Source organism: Lagenorhynchus albirostris, chromosome 2 (assembly GCF_949774975.1).
Source record: "Lagenorhynchus albirostris chromosome 2, mLagAlb1.1, whole genome shotgun sequence".
Taxonomy (NCBI): domain Eukaryota; kingdom Metazoa; phylum Chordata; class Mammalia; order Artiodactyla; family Delphinidae; genus Lagenorhynchus; species Lagenorhynchus albirostris.
The window spans coordinates 74,816,228-74,837,690 of NC_083096.1; the positions used below are offsets into that span (position 1 = coordinate 74,816,228).

At 43.7% G+C, this 21,463-nt stretch overlaps 2 protein-coding genes across 3 annotated transcripts in view; one reads left to right on the forward strand and one right to left on the reverse strand.

Annotated features, from left to right (window-relative positions):
- Positions 1 to 21,463, reverse strand: part of TDRD10 (tudor domain containing 10) — a 97,226-nt gene that overhangs the window by 54,040 nt on the left and 21,723 nt on the right. The gene's annotated exons all lie outside the window — the stretch shown is intronic.
- Positions 96 to 18,593, forward strand: SHE (Src homology 2 domain containing E). Of its 2 annotated transcripts, none has more exons than XM_060137664.1 (6): positions 96 to 1,211; positions 3,792 to 3,918; positions 12,623 to 12,925; positions 15,222 to 15,378; positions 15,826 to 15,945; positions 17,363 to 18,593. In XM_060137664.1, the coding sequence occupies exons 1-6, from the start codon at positions 498 to 500 to the stop codon at positions 17,547 to 17,549; spliced, it is 1,608 nt and encodes a 535-aa protein (XP_059993647.1). In that variant the 5' UTR covers positions 96 to 497; the 3' UTR covers positions 17,550 to 18,593. The 2 variants fall into 2 exon arrangements, with proteins under 2 accessions (XP_059993647.1, XP_059993657.1); XM_060137674.1 differs by having other exon boundaries at positions 326 to 1,103.

Here is a 21,463-nt window from a genome sequence, read left to right on the forward strand (position 1 = left end):
GCGCCCCCGGATCTGGGCGGGAGGTGGCGGGCGGGGAGGCGCCAGCCTCGGAGGGGAGGGGCGCGCGGAGAGGGCGGGCTGCCCGCTGGCGGCCCACCGTCCGTCGCGGCGCCGGGGACACTCCCGCCGCCTCCGCTTCGTCTCCCCTGGTCCCCGGGAGTGTGGGCAGGGCTGTCCCCGGGCTTCCGTGGGCCCGGCCTCTCCCACTTAGGGAGGAAAACGCAGGGGAAGCCCCCGGCGCCCGCCGCCCCCGGAGACCCGCGGAGCCCCCGGCCGTGCAGGCGCTGAAGACGAGCTCGGGCGGGGCCCCGGTGCGTCGTGCCTGTCGCCGTCCGTGTCCGGAGCGGCGGCTCGCGCCCGCCCGCTCGGCGCCCCAAACACCCCTCCCCGGGCCATAGGGGCCCCACCCTGCAGGGTGTAGGCGACGGCCGGCCCGGGACGAGCGGAGCAGCCGTCGCGGGGCCTCGCCGCGGCCTCTAGCGCCCCAGCCCCGGGGAATGCAGTGGCCCCCGGCCCCTGGCGCTTCTCCGTGTCTAAGCTGGGCCTCCTCGCTCGCCTGCTCCGCGGCCACGACGCTCCTGAGCCGCGCCGGCCGGGCCCCCCTCATGGCGGCCAAGTGGTTCAAGGAGTTCCCCCTGAACCTGAAGACAGTGTCGGAGCGGGCCAAGCCCGGCGGCGGGGGAGGCGGCAAATTGCGCAAGAACTCGGAGGCGGGCGGCGCGGGGCCCGCCCCGGGCAAGGGCCGAAAGAACTCGGCGGCCGAGCTGGGGAGCAGCCGGGCCGGGGTCGGCCCCCCCAAGGATAGCCGACTATCCCGAGACAGCCTGCAGGGTCTGATTCAGGCCGCCGCGGGCAAGGGCCGCAAGAACTCCCGGGCCACCGAGGAGGAGCCCCACCGGGGCGCGGCCAAGAGCTCAGGCTGCAGCACCTACATCAACAGGCTCATCAAGGTGGATACTCAGGAGAAGAATGGGAAGAGCAACTACCCCAGCAGCAGTAGTAGCAGCAGCAGTAGCAACAGCAGCTCTTCCTCCGCGTCCTCTTCGCCTTCCTCCCTGGGACCCGAACTGGACAAGGGCAAGATTATTAAGCAGCAAGACACGGTAAGAATACAACCTCCCTTGGACCACCTCTCCCCTACTGAAGCGGAACAGTGGGAAGGGAGCATCGTGAACCCGCTAAACTCTAGGGTTCTTTATACCTCAGAGAAGGTGAGGATGTATTTACCCCCTCTAACATTTGACTCCTAAGTGACCATTTAAAATAGATTTTGTTTTTTTTAATCTTGAAAAATTCTCATTCTGGCGTTGGGGAACTTGGCAGAAATGTACTTCCCATTTAATTTTGTTATCAGTTTAGAAGAATAAGTGAGACAGTTGGGTGCTTTGTTAAATGTGATCCCCTTGTAGATGTGGTTTATTTTAATTTAGAAATCCAGGGGAATTGCAAAGCTAGATTTGTGTGTAAATTTTATCCTTCTTGAGCATAAGGAATGGTAACCTCTAAACTGTTGTAAGTACTGATTTCAGCTGCCCCCCTTCTCTGCTTTTTGGAAGCGCCATCGTTCTTTGCACTTCAACCCAGTAAAGGGTTTCTCAGCCCTTCACTAGCAGCACAAGATTACAGCCCTCTTTCATTCATCCCATGAACATTCACTGTGCAGGAGCCATATAGGATAAGGGGCACAGGGCTCTAAGGACTGCGGAGGCTACAGAATAGGACAAGGAAATGCCCTGAAGGGAAATTACAGATCAGGACAGAAGGTGTTTCCTGCTTCTTACACGCTGGAGGTTTTCTGGGTGCTGTCCAATGTGAGACAGTTAAGAAAAGGAGTGTGAACATGTGAAGAGACCCACTCATTCTTACAGAGATGAGTTGGGGTTTTGTTTGTTTCTTATTTTTTTTGGCTGCGTCGGGTCTTAGTTGCAGTGCTCAGGCTTCTCTCTAGTTGTGGCGTGCAGGAGGTTTTCTCTTCTCTAGTTGTGGTGCGCAGGCTCTAGAGCACGTGGGCTCTGTAGTTTGAGGCGCGAGAGCTCAGTAGCCCTGCACGTGGGATCTTAGTTCCCCGACCAGTGATCGAAACCCTGTCCCCTGCATTGTAAGGTGGAATCTTTACCCCTGGACCACCAGGGGAGTCCCCGTTCGTTTGTTTTTAAGTCTGCTGTTCCGTGTGAAGGAGAGAGAGAAGAGCTTACACCCAGCTTTCAGACTCCAGCCCAGCCGATCACTTCCCTGTCATGAGAACTTTAATTTTCTCTTGCCCAGTCTTCAAACATGTGGCCCACCCGGATGGAGTCAGGAGTGGTAGCACATACCACGTGTGTCTGCATTGGCACTTCTATTCATTCCTCCACTTATTCTGTCCACAAGTATTTACAGCGTACCTACCCCCCTGCCAGACACTGCCAGGAGAGCCATGGAAAGATGATCAGCTCGTCCAGACATTAGTCAGTGGTCTCTCCATGTGTTTAACTAGATCATAAGCACCTTGCAGCCAAGCACTGAGTATCATGCTTCGTGTTCCTCGCTGTACCTTGGGAATGCAGTACACATGTTCAGGCAAGAAGAATGGAGTGAGGGAGTGAATGGTAATCACAGTCCTCTGCAGTGATTGCCCGGTTATTGGTCGTCGCTTCTAGATGTCAAAAGTTTCTTAGGCCATCTCCTCCCAGGAAGAGGACTCTCATCCAGGCTGTCCCCTCCTCCTCACTTCTCCCTGTTTAGCTGGATTCTTCTGCCAGCTCCAGTGGTGCTTCTCCGTGAACTCTTTGGAGTATGTAATCAGAGATTGTACCAAGGCCTGGGGCTTCCTCCCTTCATTTTGATTCACCTTTGGTTTTTATTCCTCTCTTTCTCTTTAACTGGAATAAGTAGTTTATCTATACTATCCTAGCTGTTTATTTGTGGAGCCACGTTGACAATAGGGAAAGTGCTGTGCTTTAAAAATGAATATATCTTTTTTCCCCATAAAACTCTTCCTCCCTGAGAAGCACCTGTCAAGCTCAGGCTCCCTAAGCGCCCACATTGTCACCCAGCTGCTGCAGAACAGAACTATTGCACTCACACCACCTTCCCAGGCACTTTTCTATTTTTGGAAGGATGGATGCTTTCTGTAGCAAATACGGATCAAAACTCTATCTGATCGTAGTCTATGAGAATCAGTCTGCCTATAAATTATTGAACCTAGAACTCCCACAAATACTCTTCAGCTCTGACCTATTTCTTAGGCTTCTTATTATGAAGCCTGCCTCTTTAGAGCTGTTACAAATTCCTTGAGGACAAAAAGTAAGTCTTGGTCTTATTTTATTCCCTCTCAGTGCCTAGCCAGTGCTGGTGGGTGTTCAGTATCAGTGGGTGATGGGCTGACTTAACCATGACTATATTGCTCAACTGGTTGGCATTAAAAAAACCAAAATCATGGAAAATGTAGTAGACCAGTTCATTTTTTTGTGCTCTAAAGCCATAGACATCTTCCACCTTCTGCCATCCACCCCTGCTACACTTTAACCGGCAAATGCCTTATTGCTTGGGGAGAGAGAGGGAGGTGAAAAGAGCCTTGGGGATAAGCAGGAGAATTTAGATGGATTGTTGCCAATCAATTATACTACCAAAATAAACCAGATGTTTGTCCAACTGGGTGGATAATAGTGTAATCAAGTGCAAAAGCTCTTCACTGGTTGGAAATTTTGACCTCTTTTTGGGTCTGCAGGTTTTTTAGCAGTCTTTTTGATACCATTGTCACTCTGGTATATGACAATCCTTAGCAACTCCCCTGTCTGGTTCTTTTACAGGTCATCATTTTAGAAGACTACGCTGACCCTTATGATGCTAAACGGACGAAAGGCCAAAGGGATGCAGAAAGAGTAGGGGAGAATGATGGATACATGGAACCCTATGATGCACAGCAAATGATAACAGGTTTGTAACCAGGAGCTGCTTTATACAGACTGAAATCTCACACTCACTCAGAATGTAGTAAAAATAATCACCAGTGTGTATTTTGGGAAGAGGGGAGAAGGGACTATACCAGATCCTGCTGAGTGGAAGAAACAGAAATTAGACTCAAAACTAAAGTCAAAATATCTGGTTAACATCCCTAATGGTTTTCTGCCCTTCAGTTTTAGAATTTGTGGGAGTCTTTAAAGTTTTTCTAATTCTATGCAAAATGACACTTGTGAATTTGCAGATCTGCTCAGAATGTGACCTTCAGTTTTAAGATTATTTAAATAAACTTTTTGGCCACTTTCAAAGCTTTGACATCCATAATGGGAGTCATAAATCTGTACCAAGGGACTAACACATACTTAAAGTACTTTAAGTTGTTCAAAGTTGCAGAGGGCTTCCCTGGTGGCGCAGTGGTTGAGAGTCCGCCTGCCGATGCAGGGGACACGGGTTTGTGCCCCGGTCCGGGAAGATCCTACATGCCGCGGAGTGGCTGGGCCTGTGAGCCATGGCCGCTGAGCCTGCTCGTCCGGAGTCTGTGCTCCGCAACGGGAGAGGCCACAACAGTGAGAGGCCTGCGTACCGCAAAAAAAAAAAAAAAGTTGCAGACATGATGTGATCCTCTGTTTTATAGTAGAAGATTGATTTCTCAACAAGCTTTACGATATTGGAGGAAAAAAATTTAATTACTAAGGAATGAGTATTAATCACTGACATGAGCCAAACCACTCAAGGCAAACCTCCTAAAACCAAAGTTGACTACTCTTGTAACTTTTCAAGTTGGAATAATTCCAACTTGTGAGTTGAGCAATCACTGTCATTTTTTGTGTCACACTTTTCCCTTTTATTCATAATTCTCTTAAGTTGGTATAAACAATACCTTAAAAACTAATTATTTAGATTTATTTGTGCAATTTTAGAGTAAGTTATCTATTCACCTAATTTTCCTTAAAACAAAACATTCTTTAATCTGTAATGAAAAAATGCAGTTTCTAAGTGCTGACTCAAGGGAGCCTTGTTTGAACATCGTGGGTTTCACGCCTGGGAAAGGAATAATTGGTCACACATTAAAGACTTTGTCTCTTCTGTTTAAAAACAGATGGAAAAGCTGTAAGCTCAGGCTCCATAAGCATAGTCTCAGAAGAGTTGAGCATGAGGGTAACTGCAGCACCCTGGAAGGGTCAAGACAGGCTTCAGAGTGAGACTGAGCTGCAGCAGGAAAGCACTGCTCTGTTTCCTGCTCTCTGCTTACAGAGATAAGGCATCACATTTGGGAAGGGTGTACCCTGACCAGGCTGTGACCCTGAAGGTTACTGGACTGTGACCTCTAATGAAATCTGTGAATGAAAGGAAGTGAAAATGAACTTAGTCAGAATTTTAAAAAATATCAGAGGCTTGAAAGGAATAGGAGGAAAGATTTTCTTTTACATAAAACTGAGGGAAAAGATTTTCTAAAGCAGAAAATTAATGTTTTGTTTTGATTCACCTCTTTGTCCTTTGGTTTTCATTCCTCTCTTTCTCTTTAATTGGAGTAAGTAGTTTATCTATATTATCTCAGGTTTTTTGTTTTTTGTTTTTGTGGAGCCACACTGATAATAGGGAAAGTGCTTTGCTTTTTAAAAGTGAATGTCTTTTTCTCCCCCCATATAACCAACTAGGGGACCCTCATACTACCCCCTTGTTACAGGGTAGAAAATAAGATCAAAGAGATTCTGACTCTCCTATGTTCATAAGACTCTTCAAGAGACAGAGCAGGAATTGGAACCCAGATCTTCCCACTCCAGACTGGGTGGTCTGCTTTCTACACCAAGCTGCCTCAGGACCTGTGAAATGATGTATGAAAAAGTTTAAACTTTACATATAAGCAAGGCACCTTTCCACTCAGACTCACAAGGAAAGTTGTATTTAAAAGTCAAAAGTTGGTATGTAACTTGTTGCTTTTCCCCAAAAAATAAATAAATAAAATTTAAAAATTAAAAAAAATAAAAGTCAAAGTGTCCAATACGAAATAAATGTAATAATAGTAGTAGCTAGCATTTAATATTTGAACATTTATTAAGTTCCAGGCTCTGTTTTAAACAGTTTATCTGAATAAATTTACTTAGTAATACAAAACTAATGTATTCAATTGGAGGATAAATTCAAATTTATTAAAAATTTAAATTACTAACATTTAAGAATTACTAGTTTTTTTCCTTTGCTCTTTTAAAAAACATTATATTGGTGAATTTAAAAAGTCCTTCATTTAAAATATATATCACAAAGTACCTTCTTTGTGCTTTGTGATATATATTTATGTGCTTCATATATATAAAAAATATATATCACAAAGGTATAAGAGAATATACCTCTTATTCTACGCATAGGTTACACAGCTGGACAGAATAACAGGAAGTGGGTTTATCGGAAGCTGGGAATAAAAGATTTGCTGCTGGGTGGGTTTTTTTTTTTTTTTAAACCTTTTACTTTTTTCTGTCCAGTTTGCTCCCTGTGGGCTTGGTTGTCAAGTCCAATCTCAGAAATGTCTCACATTTCTTGAGAAATGTTAGGGATTTTGTTTATTTCAGCAGGAGATAGAGAGGATTCTGAAGAATATGATTTAACTGTGAAGCACCAACTTCTGTACTGCCTTTTTGGGTGTGTTGTTTTGTTTTGTTTTGTTTTTTGGCCATACCACGCAGCTTGTGGGATCTTAGTTCCCCGACCAGGGATTGAACCCGGGCCCTCGGCAGTGAGAGCATGGCATCCTAACCACTGGACCACCAGGGAATTCCCAGTACTACCTTTTTAATACCTGTGAAGTGGAAGTAACATGCCTGATTTCAACAATATCTTGGATGTATAGAACACTGTTCATGATGGTATTTTGTAACAACCATCAGATATTTCCTAGGCATTTCTTTACCATGCACCCGGCCCTGTGCTGGGCTCTGGGCATCCAGGCAACAAGATGCACAGGACCCATGTCCTTATGGACCTCACAACCCAAGGGGCAAACAGACCTAAGAGCGGAAAATATGTCACTTAGCCCTTAGCCATGAAGAGGAGAATAAGAATCACCGTCTGCCTCAGGGAACAGAGGAAGGAACAGAAATTGAGGCATTTATTACTTTCCTATGGCCAAGGCTTAGGGGACCCAGGCTCCCTGGATTCCCCCCTGGCCAAAACTTTGCTCTTAACTTTTAAAAGCTAAGGATTTATAAATTTATGAATAAATGCTCACTTAGATTTCTCCAAAGGATTGTTAATAAAGATATGACAGTCAGTACAAGGCAATATTAGTTTAAACCTGTTGTTCTGTTAGATTTGCAGGAACATTTTAGCTAAATAATTAGCAGAAACATTCTACTTAATTTAGCATGATAAGTTTTCGCCACCAGATTAAAACGTTAGCATTGGGAGGATCTTTAGAAGTTCCCTAAGATGAGCCAGCATTCAGCATGATAATTCCTTCTGCAGCTGATATCACACAAGTCGAGCGTCTACTAGGTGCCAAGTTGCCACATTACCCCGCTAAATCCTACCACCCTGTGTAGTGGGTGTTAGAAGGCTCTGTTTTACAGAGAGGGCTCTGTTTTACAGATGAGGAAACCAAGGTTCAGAAAGATTCAATAACTTTTCCAAGTTATGCAGCTGGAGAGGGGGGATACCAGGTCATCCAACACCCTTTGGTTTTAGTTACCGAGCTCCAGTCACAGATTGTTTTTAAATTTTTATTGTTGCCTCCAAATGGTTTTATTGGTTGGTGTAGATAGTCAAGTCTAAAGGAGAACCTCATTTTTTCAGTCTCCATTTAAAAAATTATCCATGATGGAAAAAATAGAAATAGAAGACTTTTTGATTTATTTACTTTGTCTATATTTTGCTTGTTAAACTTAAGTTTCAGGACCTCTGAATTATATCTGCTTTTGTTCAGATATTTAGATTTGTTCAACAGGAAAATATTAATTTTAAATCAAAATTTAAACATTGGTAAAAGATCCCTATTGCTGATTCTAAGAGAAACATAGAGCCTTATGAGACTCTAAGTTTGATGTTTTGAATACATGGAATGGATTAAGGGAAAATGTACATTACAGAAATTGTAACTAGCATTCTACATGAAATCTTTGAGGCATAAAGTAAGATATGATAGAGAAGGCATGGGCTCTGGAGCTAGTAGTGAATGGCTCCCCTGCTGACTACTACACAGCCTCAGTCTTTTCACCTGTGAAAATGGGCTAACACATCTCTTGCTGCATTATGATGAGGCCCCACTGAGCTGCAGGTGTAACACGCCTAGTACATGCATATGTGAAAAATATCACAGTTATTTAGACACTCTGGAGAGAGAATTCCATTTTCAAAGAGAATTCTGAACAAGTATAGGGGAATATTAATTGCTAACTAGAATTAATTTAGCAAGAGAAAGTCTTAGTCTTCTGCTGATGTTTTAAAATATAGATGGCATACTTAGGTACAGTGAGAGCTGGGAATTGAGAAGGGAAAATTTTCGGCCAGTATTATGTTTCACGGCAACCAGTTGCAGATATGAACTGGTGCAGGTCAGGCCTCAGTTCAGCCCTTGGTGAGATGGGTGTTTATCTGCAGCCCGTTGGCTGTATTCTGTTGTCTGCCGTGGTAAATGGCCTCTATCGGCAGAGCCAGGGCGTAGCTTCCTCTAGCCATTTCCTCCTTCTCAGGCTCGTTTCCTCTCGGAGCCAGCTCTGCACGTCAGGGGCTATTCTCCCTGCAGGAAGGGTCGGCTTGCAGCCCCCGCAATTGTTTCTGTTTCTATGGCGCCTCAGGTTGGGGGCAGCCAGGTGCTGGAAGGGACTGGAAGGTTACTCCCCTTGAAGGGGCAGATAGGCCCTGCGCTCAAGCCCTATTTTTCCCCGTAATTAAACATTGTTTAAAAAGATGATCATACTCTGCAGATTTTGCCCAATCCCAGGATCATCCTGGGAAGGAACATTCTCAGCTGTAGACTTTCCAGTGTTTTTCCCAGAGCTCTAAGTGTGCAGTGACTATCTAAAATAGAAGGAATACTGAATTCCCTGGCGGTCCAGTGGTTAGGGCTCCACGCTCTCACTGCGGAGGGCCTGGGTTCGATTCCTGGTCCGGGAACCTAAAATCCCACAAGACACGTGGTGTGGCCAAAAATAAAGAAAAGAAACAATCATATATTTGGGACTTCCCTGGTGGTCCAGTGGTTAAGAATCTGCACTTCCACTGCAGGGGGCACGGGTTCAATCCCTGGTTGGGGAGCGAGGATCCCATATGCCACGCAGTGCAGCCAAAAAAAAAATTAATAAAATGAAATAGAAGGAATACAAGTGCTGCCTCATCTCAAAAGTAAAAACCCAAATACATGTGTAATAAGAACTCAAGATTCTAATCACTGTACATCATTCTAACACAAACTCATTGAAATTTCCTGTGAGCAGGACTCCTTCTGTCTTAAGGTTGGAGTCAAGCCTTTTTCTATTTTGTTCGACTGGGACAGAATTGAAGCAAGGACCTTAGGAAAGGTTTCCCCAGCCTATGCCAGTCTGAGGGTAAACTTAGGTTTTGATCAGAAACTTTAAAATTCTAAATTAGTCCTTTGAACTCCTTTGTGTTTTCTCTTTCCTCTTTCCTAGTTCTGTAGAAAAGTTCTTTTTCATAAATTCCAGGCTTATCTTAATTGAACCAAGAGCAGAGTGAGTTTTTTGTTTCTTGTTTTCCATAACTCCATCTAGAATAAGCCATGAAGAAAAAAAACTGTCGATTGAAAGTCAAGAGGCTTGAACCAGAGATGCAGGAGACCTCAAATAACCCCAGGCACCTTCCTGGCCTGGGGATGGGGAATAGTCCTTCTAACTCTCACATTCGGATGTGGAAGTTTTTGATAGTAGGAGGACCCTTTTCCTTGGGCTGGGGCTAGCAATGATAAGATTAGCTCTGGAGGGCAGGAGGAACTGGGATGGGGACTGTGGGGACCCAGGTTTTGTGGGAGTACTTCTCGGGCTTAGCTTCTTATTAGAATCACCTGGGGGAGCTTTTGCAACTCTGACTCCCAGGCTCTACCCCAGCTCAATTCAGTCAGGACCTGTGGTGATGGGACCCAGCCATGAGTATTTGTTAAAGCTCCCCCAGGTGATTCTAATGCACTAGAACTGCAGTTTTATAGGATTGGAGCCAGCTGCAGTAAGGGGCCCTATCCAGCAGAATTAGAACCTCATCCTACAAACAAATTCTGCCCCTTTGACTTTAGTGTCCTGATTTTAATAACTTTTCCCTAGAGTGTATCCTTTCCTTGTTGTAGAAGTCGTATGGAGTCAGTGATCCTTCTCTATAGAGTGTCACCATGCCCATTTTCAGTTGCCTGGAGAAAGTCTCACTTTCCTTCATTTCTATGGCACTGTAAGTCTCCTGATCCTCTTCCTCCTTACCTGACCATTCCTTCTCAGTCTTCTTTGGTGGCATCTCTTCTTCCAACCACCCTTAACTGAAGAAGTCCCAGATTTTGCCTTTGATCCTCTTTCCTTTTCAATCAGCCTCCTTTTCTCTGGCGATGGCTTTCATTCTCACAATACCAACAATGATCCATTTGTGAGTAAATCCTAGACATGTACCTCTGACCTTCATCTCTCTGCCAAGCTCCAGGTCCATACTGTCTGTCACCTGCCTGGAGAAGTTCTAGAGCTCCTTCCCCTCCCTCTCTCCTCCCATCCATCCATCCAACCATTATTTAGCACAACTGTTTCCTACAAAGTCAAACAAGACATGGGGGTCCCTGGCCTGGCAGTCTCCACCAAATTGGAAACACAGACACATCAACAAATAAATCCATACACTGAGAGAGATGTAAGGTGAGAGTGGGTTGGCAAAGCGGTGGCACCTGGGGGACATGGGGCACTGGAGGAGAAGGTAGGCAGGAAGGAGGAGGAGATGCTAGGCTAGACTCCAAAGGATTGGCAGATCACCAGAACACTGGTGGGTATAAGACAGTGCAGTGTGCAGGGAACTTCAGAAGTTCCGTTTGGTTGGAACAAAGAATTGGATTTTAAGGGGTTCAGGGATAGGGTGGTATTGAGAGAAGAAATTGGAGAGCGAGGCAGTGATGTGACCACAGAAGGTGTCCCATGCCATGCTGAGCAGTTTGCACTTTGTAAGTGGACATTTGAGAACTTATTGGGTGTTAAGTGATGAGGTGAGATGTTTGTGTTAGAAAAGTCCTCCTTCATTGTGACCGGGTGGACGGATTGAAGGCTTCCTCATGGGCATTTAGAGGAACCACAGCATGATGCTTCTGTCGGCCTATATCACCAGCTCTGGTTGTCAGAGACTCTAGTCATCGCTGACTCTACCTGCCAAGGCCTCTGGGCCCCAAGCTGGTCAGTCCCCAGACGCTGCTGCTTCCTTCCCACTGTGGCTGGCCGGCTGGTTAGCTGGTGGTTGGTTGATTTGCATCCGGTTTTTTGCATCCATTTCTGTGCCTCCGTTCAGACCATACCTTTATTCAATCCTGTACACTGTGTTGGAGTTATCTTCCAGCAAATCACAAATATAATTATTATTACCTGTTTAAAAACTAGCAATGGTTCTCCACAATATAAACTTTTTAATTCTGGCTTTTAAAACTTCTGCACTTTGGTGCCTGTCCTGCCTGCTTTTCCAGCTTCTTCTCCCGCTACCCCTCTCCTCTCTTGGCCTCTGTCCTTTGAACTTCTCTCTCGATTCCCCCTGATGGGAACAAGCCCTTTCTGGTTCCCACCTCCATATCTTCACTCATGCAGCTTCCTCCACTGGAAATGACCTTCTCTATCAAAGTCAATGCATCTTCCATTTCTCTTCCACTTGGAGTCAGTCCAAGTGTGGTGGCTAAGAGTATGGTTCCTAGAGCCCAACTTCCTGCTTTTGAATCCAGGCTTTGCACTTACTGGTTTGGGCAATTTCCTTAAACTCTTTGTGCTTCAGTTTTCTCTTCTGTTATATAGGGAACTAATAGAACCTATCTCATAGGTTGTGAAAATTACAGTGCACTTAGAAAAATGCATAATGCATAGTACACTATGGCTAAATGTTAGCTCTTGAGATATTATTTTGGTTGTTTTTCCCCCAACTCCTTTTACTTTTATTTATTCTGTCGTTGTTAGCCTGTTAAGTATTATTTGTGAATATGTCACTACGTCGAAACCGCCTAGAAGTCAAGAACTCTGTCTGACGCACATGAAGATCTTACCTCAGTGTATGTGGTGGCCCAGTGCTTGAATATAGTAAACACTCAATTTTTATGAACATACTTTGATCACAGCTTCCTAACAAGATGTAAACGCTTTGAAGGTGAACCACACTCAAGAGGAGACAGGGGGACCGGGAGTTGTGGAGCAGGTTGCCTTGAGGCCACTTCTCCAAACTGCACGCGCGCGCGGCCCCGGAGGCAGGCCTGTCTTCAGTTGTGATCCCCTAATCGTTGGACTCGATCCTATTATCTGGCTTGATCCTATTATCTGGCTCAGGCAACTGGCGGGAAGAAGTCGTAGGGCCCTTCCCCCAGCTGGGCAGCCATCAGCCCAGTAAGGAACAATCCAGGTGTTCTAGGCCACCTTCAACCAGACAGACCTGTCGGTTGGGGGTGCAGTGATAACTGGGTTCATCACCGGGCTTCCGTGACACCTTTTCTTCAACAGTATTGTGAATGGTGTGTGTTTTTCAGAAATCAGACGACGAGGTTCCAAAGACCCTCTGGTGAAGGCTCTTCAGCTGCTCGACAGCCCCTGTGAGCCAGGGGAGAACGGCACGAAGCCCGAGGCGCTGGCCAAGAGACGGAGCTCCAAGGAGCTGCTGGGAAAGCCGCCGCAGCTGTACGACACGCCCTACGAGCCGGCGGCTGAAGGCTGCCCGCGCGCCGAGGGGCCGGAGCGGAAGGCGCGGCTGCCCCAGGACGACGAGAGGCCCGCGGCCGAGTACGAGCAGCCCTGGGAGTGGAAGAAGGAGCAGATCGTGCGGGCGCTGTCGGGTGAGGGCTGGGTCTGCGCCCCCCGCTCCCTCCTGCTTTCTGCTTCCCTGATGGAAAACCCCGCCAGCCGCAGCCAGGGCTTTGCAGCCAAGGCTCTTTTCTTTATGTTCCTCAACTGCAAGCCTCTTTTCCCAAGAAATCTGATGATATGGGGAAACGAGAATTTGGCTATGGTTGGAAGACCAGGACTGAAGACGAGCCCTTAATGTTGCATGTATCCTGTATCCTTCTGGATATCTTTATTTTCCTTTATCTTGGCAGTATGCGACTCTTTTGGAAATGCCTTAAGTCACTATTGAAAAACCTTATCTAATCACCACCAAAGCTATCAAATTGAGAGCAGCTTTTTCTAACTCTTACTTGGTGCTACTCTTCAAACCTGTTAAAATCCCTGTTTATAAGATGCCAGTAGTGGATCAAATGGATTAGAGGAGAGGTGGTTGGAAAGCTGGAGGAAGCTAGCTTTTTTTTTCCTGTCAAAAATCCTCCTAAAGGAATCAATTCTTCAAGTATGAACTTCTTTTAATAACTTAAGAGGAAGTTGATAAGTAGATTGTCAATAGTTATTAAAGGTAATTCTCCCTCCTGCTTCTCCCTGGCCACCGAATTTCTTTTGCCTTTGATTTTAAAAGTTAGGGCTATCTTTTCCCTCTAACAGTAAAGCTATGTTTTTGACTAAAAGTGTAGTCAGTGTAGGGAATTCCCTGGCGGTCCAGTGGTTAAGATGCTGTGTTTCCACTGCAGGGGGCACGGGTTCGATCCCTAGTCAGGGGAACTAAGTAAGATCCTTAAGCCACACAGCCAAACAAACAAAAAGTATAGTCGACGTAAAGGGTGAATAGAAAAGGTAGTTTGTTTGATAGCAAACATTTGAGTCAGGTTTTCTGTTTGTGTGCTTTAATTTTTTTATATAATTTTATTGAAGTATAGTTGATTTACAATGTTGTGTTAATTTCTGCTGTACAGCAAAGTGATTCAGTTATACATATATATATTCTTTTTCATATTCTTTTCCATTATGGTTTATCACAGGATATTGAATATAGTTCCCTGTGCTATACAGTAAGACTTTGTTGTTTATCCTATATATAATAGTTTGTATCTGCTAATCCCAAACTCCCAATGCTTCCCTCCCCCACCCCCAAATCAGTTTTTGTCTTATTTTAGAATTGTTTTCCACAAATCTCTGCTGGGCACCTGCTACAGTGCTAGATGCTGCTCATTTTATCTCTTTATCTTCTATCCAACCTAGATGTCATAGCATCTTTAAGGCACTATTAGTAGTTTTTTTCTGAGTTGATTTTTCTCTTTATTATTTCATAGTGAAAACTTCATTTGGTGTCAAAGAATGATATGCACTCTTGCAGGGAGTGATTACCTGTAACTCTGTTTAGTCTCTTATTCTAAATATACCAAAACAAAGAGTTTTTTATAAGTGCATGGTGAAGGGACTTCCCTGGTGGTCCAGAGGTTAAGACTTCCCTTCCAATGCAGGGGGTACGGGTTCGATCCCTGGTCGGGGAGCTAAGCTCCTACATGCCTCATGGCCAAGAAGAAACAAAACATAAAACAGAAGCAATATTATAAAAAATTCAATAAAGACTTTAAAAATGGTCCACATCGAAAAAATCTTTAAAAAAAAAAAGAACATGCTGAAATATACTAAAGTGGTTTCCTCTCATAATCTAAAACTGTTCTACATTAATAAATATCTTGCAGAAAAAGTGGCTGCATGTGGATGCTAACAGTATGATCAGATATCAAAGACAGCAGGAGCTCAGCTATCCCAGGGCCTTTTGCAGTATTTTTTTTAATTAATTTATTTTATTTATTTATTTTTGGTTGCGTTGGGTCTCCGTTGTTGCACGCGGACTTCCTCTAGTTGTGGTGAGCTGGGGCTACTCTTCATGGCAGTGCGCGGGTTTCTCATTGTGATGACTTCTCTTGTTGCAGAGCACGGGCTCTAGGAGTGTGGACTCCAGTAGTTGTGGCACGAGGGCTCAGTAGTTGTGGCTCGCAGGCTCTAGAGCGCAGGCTAAGTAGTTGTGGCATGAGGGCTTAGTTGCTCCACGGCACGTGGGATCTTCCCGGACCAGGGCTCCAACCTGTGTCCCCTGCATCGGCAGGCGGATTCTTAACCACTGCATCACCAGGGAAGTCCCTTGCAATGTATTTTAGCTCAAATTAAAGAGTGGGAAAAGCTTCTTTCCTAAGATGAGGCAGACAAGGTCTTTTCTTTGAAGTTTACATGGGTCACCTCAGTGGCCTCTGATGTTAAATGGAGGCTTCCTTCCAGTTCAGTTTGAAGGCTCTGAGCGACCTTCCGTCAAGGAGGAGACAGTGAGGCAACACCACCGACAGAAGAGTTGGACCCAGAAGATCTTGAAGCCAACCCTCTCTGACCACAGTGAGGGGGAAAGAGTAGACCCAGCCCTGCCACTGGAGAAGCAGCCGTGAGTCTCCTCCACAGATACGTGTAACACACAATGACCGGGAACTTGGTCGGGGCACACTGGACCATTTTACATGATTCTTTTTGGTGCTGAATACTTGTCTGGGTGGGACTTATTAGTGAAAACCCATTTTCAAAGCCCAGTGCATGTGTGCAGAGTAGAGAATGCACTGCATCCCCAGAACCTGATCTCAAATTCCATTCCTCCGCATAGAGTGAAAACTTTTAAAATGACACTAGCCCTGTTAACTCCCTCTTAGGTGATTGATAGGTTTTGTGATCCAGGATTACCCACATCTCATTTTGTCTATTTTGAATGGGAAGCAGGATCTAGTCCAGCTCTTGAGCTTTCACTAGAAGTTCATTTCAAATAATGCTTTATGGAATGATGCCCTGTCTGGACTGGTATCTTGATGCTCATGGTTTCTCCCCCTGCCCCATTTTTCAGTTGGTATCATGGTGCCATCACCCGTGCTGAGGCTGAGAGTCGACTACAACCCTGCAAAGAAGCTGGGTACCTGGTTCGAAACAGCGAGTCAGGGACCAGTAGGTACTCCATTGCACTAAAGTGAGTATCGTAGCCTCCCTGTCCAGATGCAGGAGAGGAGACTTTCCTATCATGGGTAGATGACCAGGCAAAAAAGCTATACTTTGAAGGTGGTTCACAGGGGTATGTACTGTCAGAAAATAAGATGCATTTGCTTGGACAACAGAGTAAGACATGCTCTGATTAGAATGCAAAATTGGGGGAATTCCCTGGCGGTCCAGTGGTTAGGACTCAGCACTTTCACTGACGTGTGGCCCCAGGTTCAATCCCTGGTTGAGGAACTAAGTTCCTGCAAACCGCATGGCATGGCCAAAAACAAAAAAAGAATACCGAACTGGTACTGGGTAAATGTCCCAATACCTCTTATGATAAAGAGAGTCCTATTTTATTACTGTTGTACACTGATCACTTTCTGCCTTACATTACGTGATCTAAAGTAGGTCCTCTCAGCAGAGAAATAATTCTTGATAAAAAAAATAATGTCTAACAGGATAGTTCAGTGGTTCTTTTATTCCCTAGTGTTTGGGACTTTAATAAATCTAATCCCTTGATTGTCAAAATGCCAGCTGCAATTTTGGTCCTAGTTTCTTTTGATGAAAAAGGAAGCACTGCCTTGCAATGACTCCCCTGCCCAGTTGTACACAGAACATTCATTTTGGCCTGGTAGGCCTGGTGGAGCTGGTGTCATGGAAATTCTCCTTGCTCTTGCGAGTTCAGTGGTGCTATATTGGAGGATCATTGTCAAGAGCCCTAACAGCATTTCCTTCCTGAGGAAGCTGAGCCCCTGCAGCTGAAACAATCAGACTGGAGGGGATAAGAGGTTGTCGGGGGGAGCAGCATGGCTCAGAAAACGGGATAGGCCACCAGATACACAATACCAGGAATAGCTTTGCTGTGTTCCTGAGACTGGTGCTCGTGGATTAGATCTTTGAGCCTTCGGTGCCAGCTGTCATTATACACAACCAGGAACAGTCTTTCCAGATTGGGTTGGCCGTGGGGGGAGGAAGGAAACAGTTTTATTATTATTATTATTCTTAATGTGTTCTTTGGGGAGGAAACCTTACACATGTTCTTTTAGCCATGACAAAGAGGGTGAGTTTAAACCTCACCTTCGTGGTCTCATACTTGGGTTTAAGCACTAGTTTGGCAATTGGGGGGCCAGGAGGGACTGGACGTTTTTTTTTCCTTTTGGTCCAGTGCCTGATGACTTGTGTGTATGAAGGATAAACAACCCAAGGGATGCTACACATTTAGCTGAGGGCTGTGAAGCTTCTGAGAGCTTCACTGGAGTGCTGACTGCATTTCTGTTTGAATATCACAGTTCCAGGAATGGATGGGAACCTGTTCGCCTGTGGATCTGGCTGAGATTGTTTTCAGTGGGGAGGGATCCCTCTGCTCACTCACTCATGTCTTCTCCTCCATTTTGGTTTTGTTCCAGGACTAGTCAAGGATGTGTCCACATCATAGTGGCTCAGACCAAAGACAACAAGTACACCCTGAATCAGACGAGTGCTGTCTTTGACAGCATCCCGGAAGTGGTACACTATTATTCCAACGAGAAGCTGCCTTTCAAGGGGGCAGAACATATGACCTTGCTCTACCCGGTGCACAGCAAGCTGCACTAAGTTTCAGCCACCAAAAGCCCCAGCGGGGCCTCTCACACCTAGGAGGGCATCAGCACCCAACCAGTATCTCAGGGGACAAGGCTGGACTGCACCCTAATATTTTGGAGGAAGCGGGACGCTTCATTTAGGAGTCCAAAAGTCTTCGGCCTTGAATCCATTCCATGACACTTGGTTACTGACCTGTCCCTTTTCTCCTTGCTAAGTAGTTCTACAATGAGAAACCATAATTTACCAGTTGCCTCCAGTCCTGGAGTAGGGTGCTCTATTCGGGGCGTGACCCTCAGGAAAGGTAAGTCAGGAGTCCAGAAATATTAAGATTCTCCAAAAACGTGCTAGTTGTTCCGTGGAATATCTGGTCTCCAAACAAACCAACAAAAATGCACTTGGCTTCTACATAAGACAACAAAAAATGATCATGTGGACCCAAAGAGCATGTAATACAGGACCCCTTCTTGGGGGAAAAGCACGAACAGTGGAAAATAAGTAAATAGTGGGCACTTTGGAGAAAGCTATATTTCTCTCTTGAGGGTCCTAGTTCAGCTCCGGAGTCCATAAAAATTCACAACTGTAGGGTCTGGCAAAAGGATTGTTAAGAAAGTTTGTGTTTTCTCAATTTCTGTGGACTTTTTCAGCAAATCAGTAATATAAGCATAAATAAGAAGGAAGATGCCTCTGGTTTAAGAATCACCAACATAATTAAGCATTGGCAGCGTTACCATTATTCTGAATTACAGAATAAAATACACAACGAAGATTTCATTTCTGATTTTTAACAAATCTGAAAATTTACAAAGCTCAACAGGTCTTTTCTTATTGAATAATTATACAGAACTTCTGATATATTTTGTTTCACCTTTGCTCATTTTAGTTATTGGAGCCATTTTTAATTTTTATCCCTAAAATTGGATTCGCTTTGTATTTTAGAGTAACTTAAAAATATATATATATAGGGAGTTCCCTGGCGGTCCAGTGGTTAGAACTCCACATCTCACTGCCCAGGGCCCGGGGTTCAATCCCTGGTTGGGGAACTAAGATCCCACAAGTCACGCAGCACATATATATATATATATATATATATATATATATACACACACACACACACACACACACACATAAACTCTAGGATATGATTGTGTGAACTGGGTCTCTAAAACCTGCAAAGTTTCTCTAATGCTGTACAAAGCAGACCGGTTGGCACCGTATAAAAATATTGTAAAAGACTGGCATTTTCTCTATCTACTACTGCTTAAAGATATTAAAATAATATTCATAGTACCATTATGATTTATTGTGAACTTGTATCGCCAATGTACTTACTGTGAAAAAAAAAAACTGTGGGAATGGCATACTGTGAGAAGGCTACAGTGAGTGGCTCTATAATTACAACTGAGCAGATGTTTCTGTATTCTGGGGTTTGTAATTTGGTTCTTGAAACTGGTCCAGATGCAAATGTGCTGACTGTCATCAATGAAAAGTTAACTTTTGTAACTAATGTTAAATACACAAAAGAAATGTTGATTCGGTTAATTTTTAGGAAAACATATCCTTCTAGTTATTAGTTATCATTTTACTATTATGATTTAGAGATTAGTAAATATTCGCTTCTTTATTCAGTTAAGATTGTAGCCAAAGAGTCATGTGATCTTTGTTTTTAAAACTTTGAAAGGAACTTTTCCTCACTGGATGTCAAAGATTTTATTAATCAAGAACGTTCTGTTTTTTAAGTACTGATAGAATTTTTTAATGTATTGGTTTACGTACTATATCTTTAGTACGAGATTTTTTTTTAATTTTTAGCATTTGTAGTTCCAATTCCATTAAACAAATATTTATCTTCCATATACAAATAATTCATTCTGTTAAACTTATTTTCAGTTCAACATTCTAGAAATGAAACCTTATTTTTTACTTAAACGTATTCTACAAAGGAAATACAGCAGTCACCCTAATTTTAATAAATGCTGAAAGCTTTGTAAACTTTTTCTTTGTGCACTAAATGATTTTTGGCCCATACCCAGCAACTGTGATGAATGTAATAATGAAATAACATTTTGAAAGCAGACCTGATACATTAAGTATTTATTGAGCTTCTATCATAGGCTCAGTATTGTGCTTTCTCTATATTGTTTTTCTGTGACAGTCATGCTGTTTTCTTTATATAATTAAAAGTGGAGATGTGGAGTTTATATATGGTCCAGTTCCTTCACAATTGTACAGGAGGTTATAATAAGGAGAAATATAGTAAATTCGTAGAAGGGGGGTAAGCTACTATTTTCTTCAGGTTGTGACACAAGCTGACAAAAGCCAGGGAATTCACAGCTGGGTGGTGGCACAAAGTACCATATGTTCTAAAAACAATTAGGCCCAGCAGGGTTTCCCTAATGGCTTCCTTGTTAAGCCTCCAGGGCCAGCTGAGCTGAAGCCCTCTTGACATGTCTCCTCTCTGAGCTCTGAATGCTTGTGCTTTTTGTCATTTTGTCTTGATACAAGTATTTTCCTGTAGTCGTAATTCTTTTGAATTCATTCAGTCTCCCAGAATATTTTCTGATTCTTTCTGGAGAGAATAATGTCTTCTAGCAAATTTGTACTCATTTGCCTTGAATTTTAGCATCCATGGAGCTTCCTACAACCGTTCCTTCCCCTTTATCGCACCTCCTTTTAAAAAAATGCTCTGTTCCAGGTTATGAGTTTATTTCATTGGCTCATTTCAGGCCTATAAGAACGGAGGGTAAAGGGACACTTCTATTTATTTTGCTACCATAGCTGTTTCTATCAGGATGGATTTCAACCACTGGAGTTGGTGTATTTAAATAAGTAGGAATAAAATAATGGAGAAATGGTAATATATGTACAGAAAGGTAAATGCTGATATGCCTATTCTGTTCTGAGGATGGAAGTGTCCTTTTTAGTTATCCAAAGTACTTTCTTAAGAATCATATATAAAAAGAGCCTTTATTCTTATCTGTTCAAAGTCTCCATGCTTGGCGGAATTGTTACTCATTTATTGGCCTCTGCCAGAGGACGGGGAGGTGGGCAGATGATCCGTAGGGACAGCCAGAAGATTTTGAGATAGGTAGGAAAATAATCCTAAGTTATTAATTGGGTCATTTGACTATGTCATTAGTCTGTTAACGGCCACTGTTAGTGAATAAATCTTAATACTTAATTCAGAAGAACAACTGAGCATTTGAGACATTCTTCAAGTTGCTTTTTAAATGAGAGTAGCATTTCTATTCTATTAAAATGTCCTTTTTAGTCAAAGGTTAATGGCTCATTTTTCCTTCAGTCTAGGGGTATATTTCATTTCCCTTCTTTCCTCATCCTTTTAATATTTAGCAGAATTTATTTGATACCTTTCTCACACGTCTCATTCATTCGTTGTCTCTTTCTTATTTTCTGTAACCAGCACTATTTTGGCCTTATGATCTCTTTAGAATCACTCTTCTTTATTGTTGTCTCCAATTTTTGTACCCCCATTAATTTGGACTTAGAGAAACTTGGCCTGCAGTGAACCTTAATTTATTCTCCTTAATTTCTGACGCTATAGAAAGAAAACGGTGGTGTGTTACTGCCATCTAATGGAGAGAAAGAAAACTGCAGTGGGAAAACAAAGCGCATTTAGGGCAGGGTTTTCTGAAGGATTTCTGATACAGTCCTTAGCAAGAAAATGATGACACAGCAGTTGCCATCTTGAAATCTGCCCTTTCCTGCGGAAAGGGTGATTTGCAACCTAATACAACCATCGTCACGAGGCCTCTGGACTATGGCTGGATCATGTCGTTTAGAATCTGAAATTTTAATGAATATGCTGGCAACAGATCATTGAGACAGGCATCTCATTTTGTCAAGTTCTTACCCATTCAGTTATTTTGTCAGGGGCCTTAACATTTTAAGTATCAACTAATACATAGTTT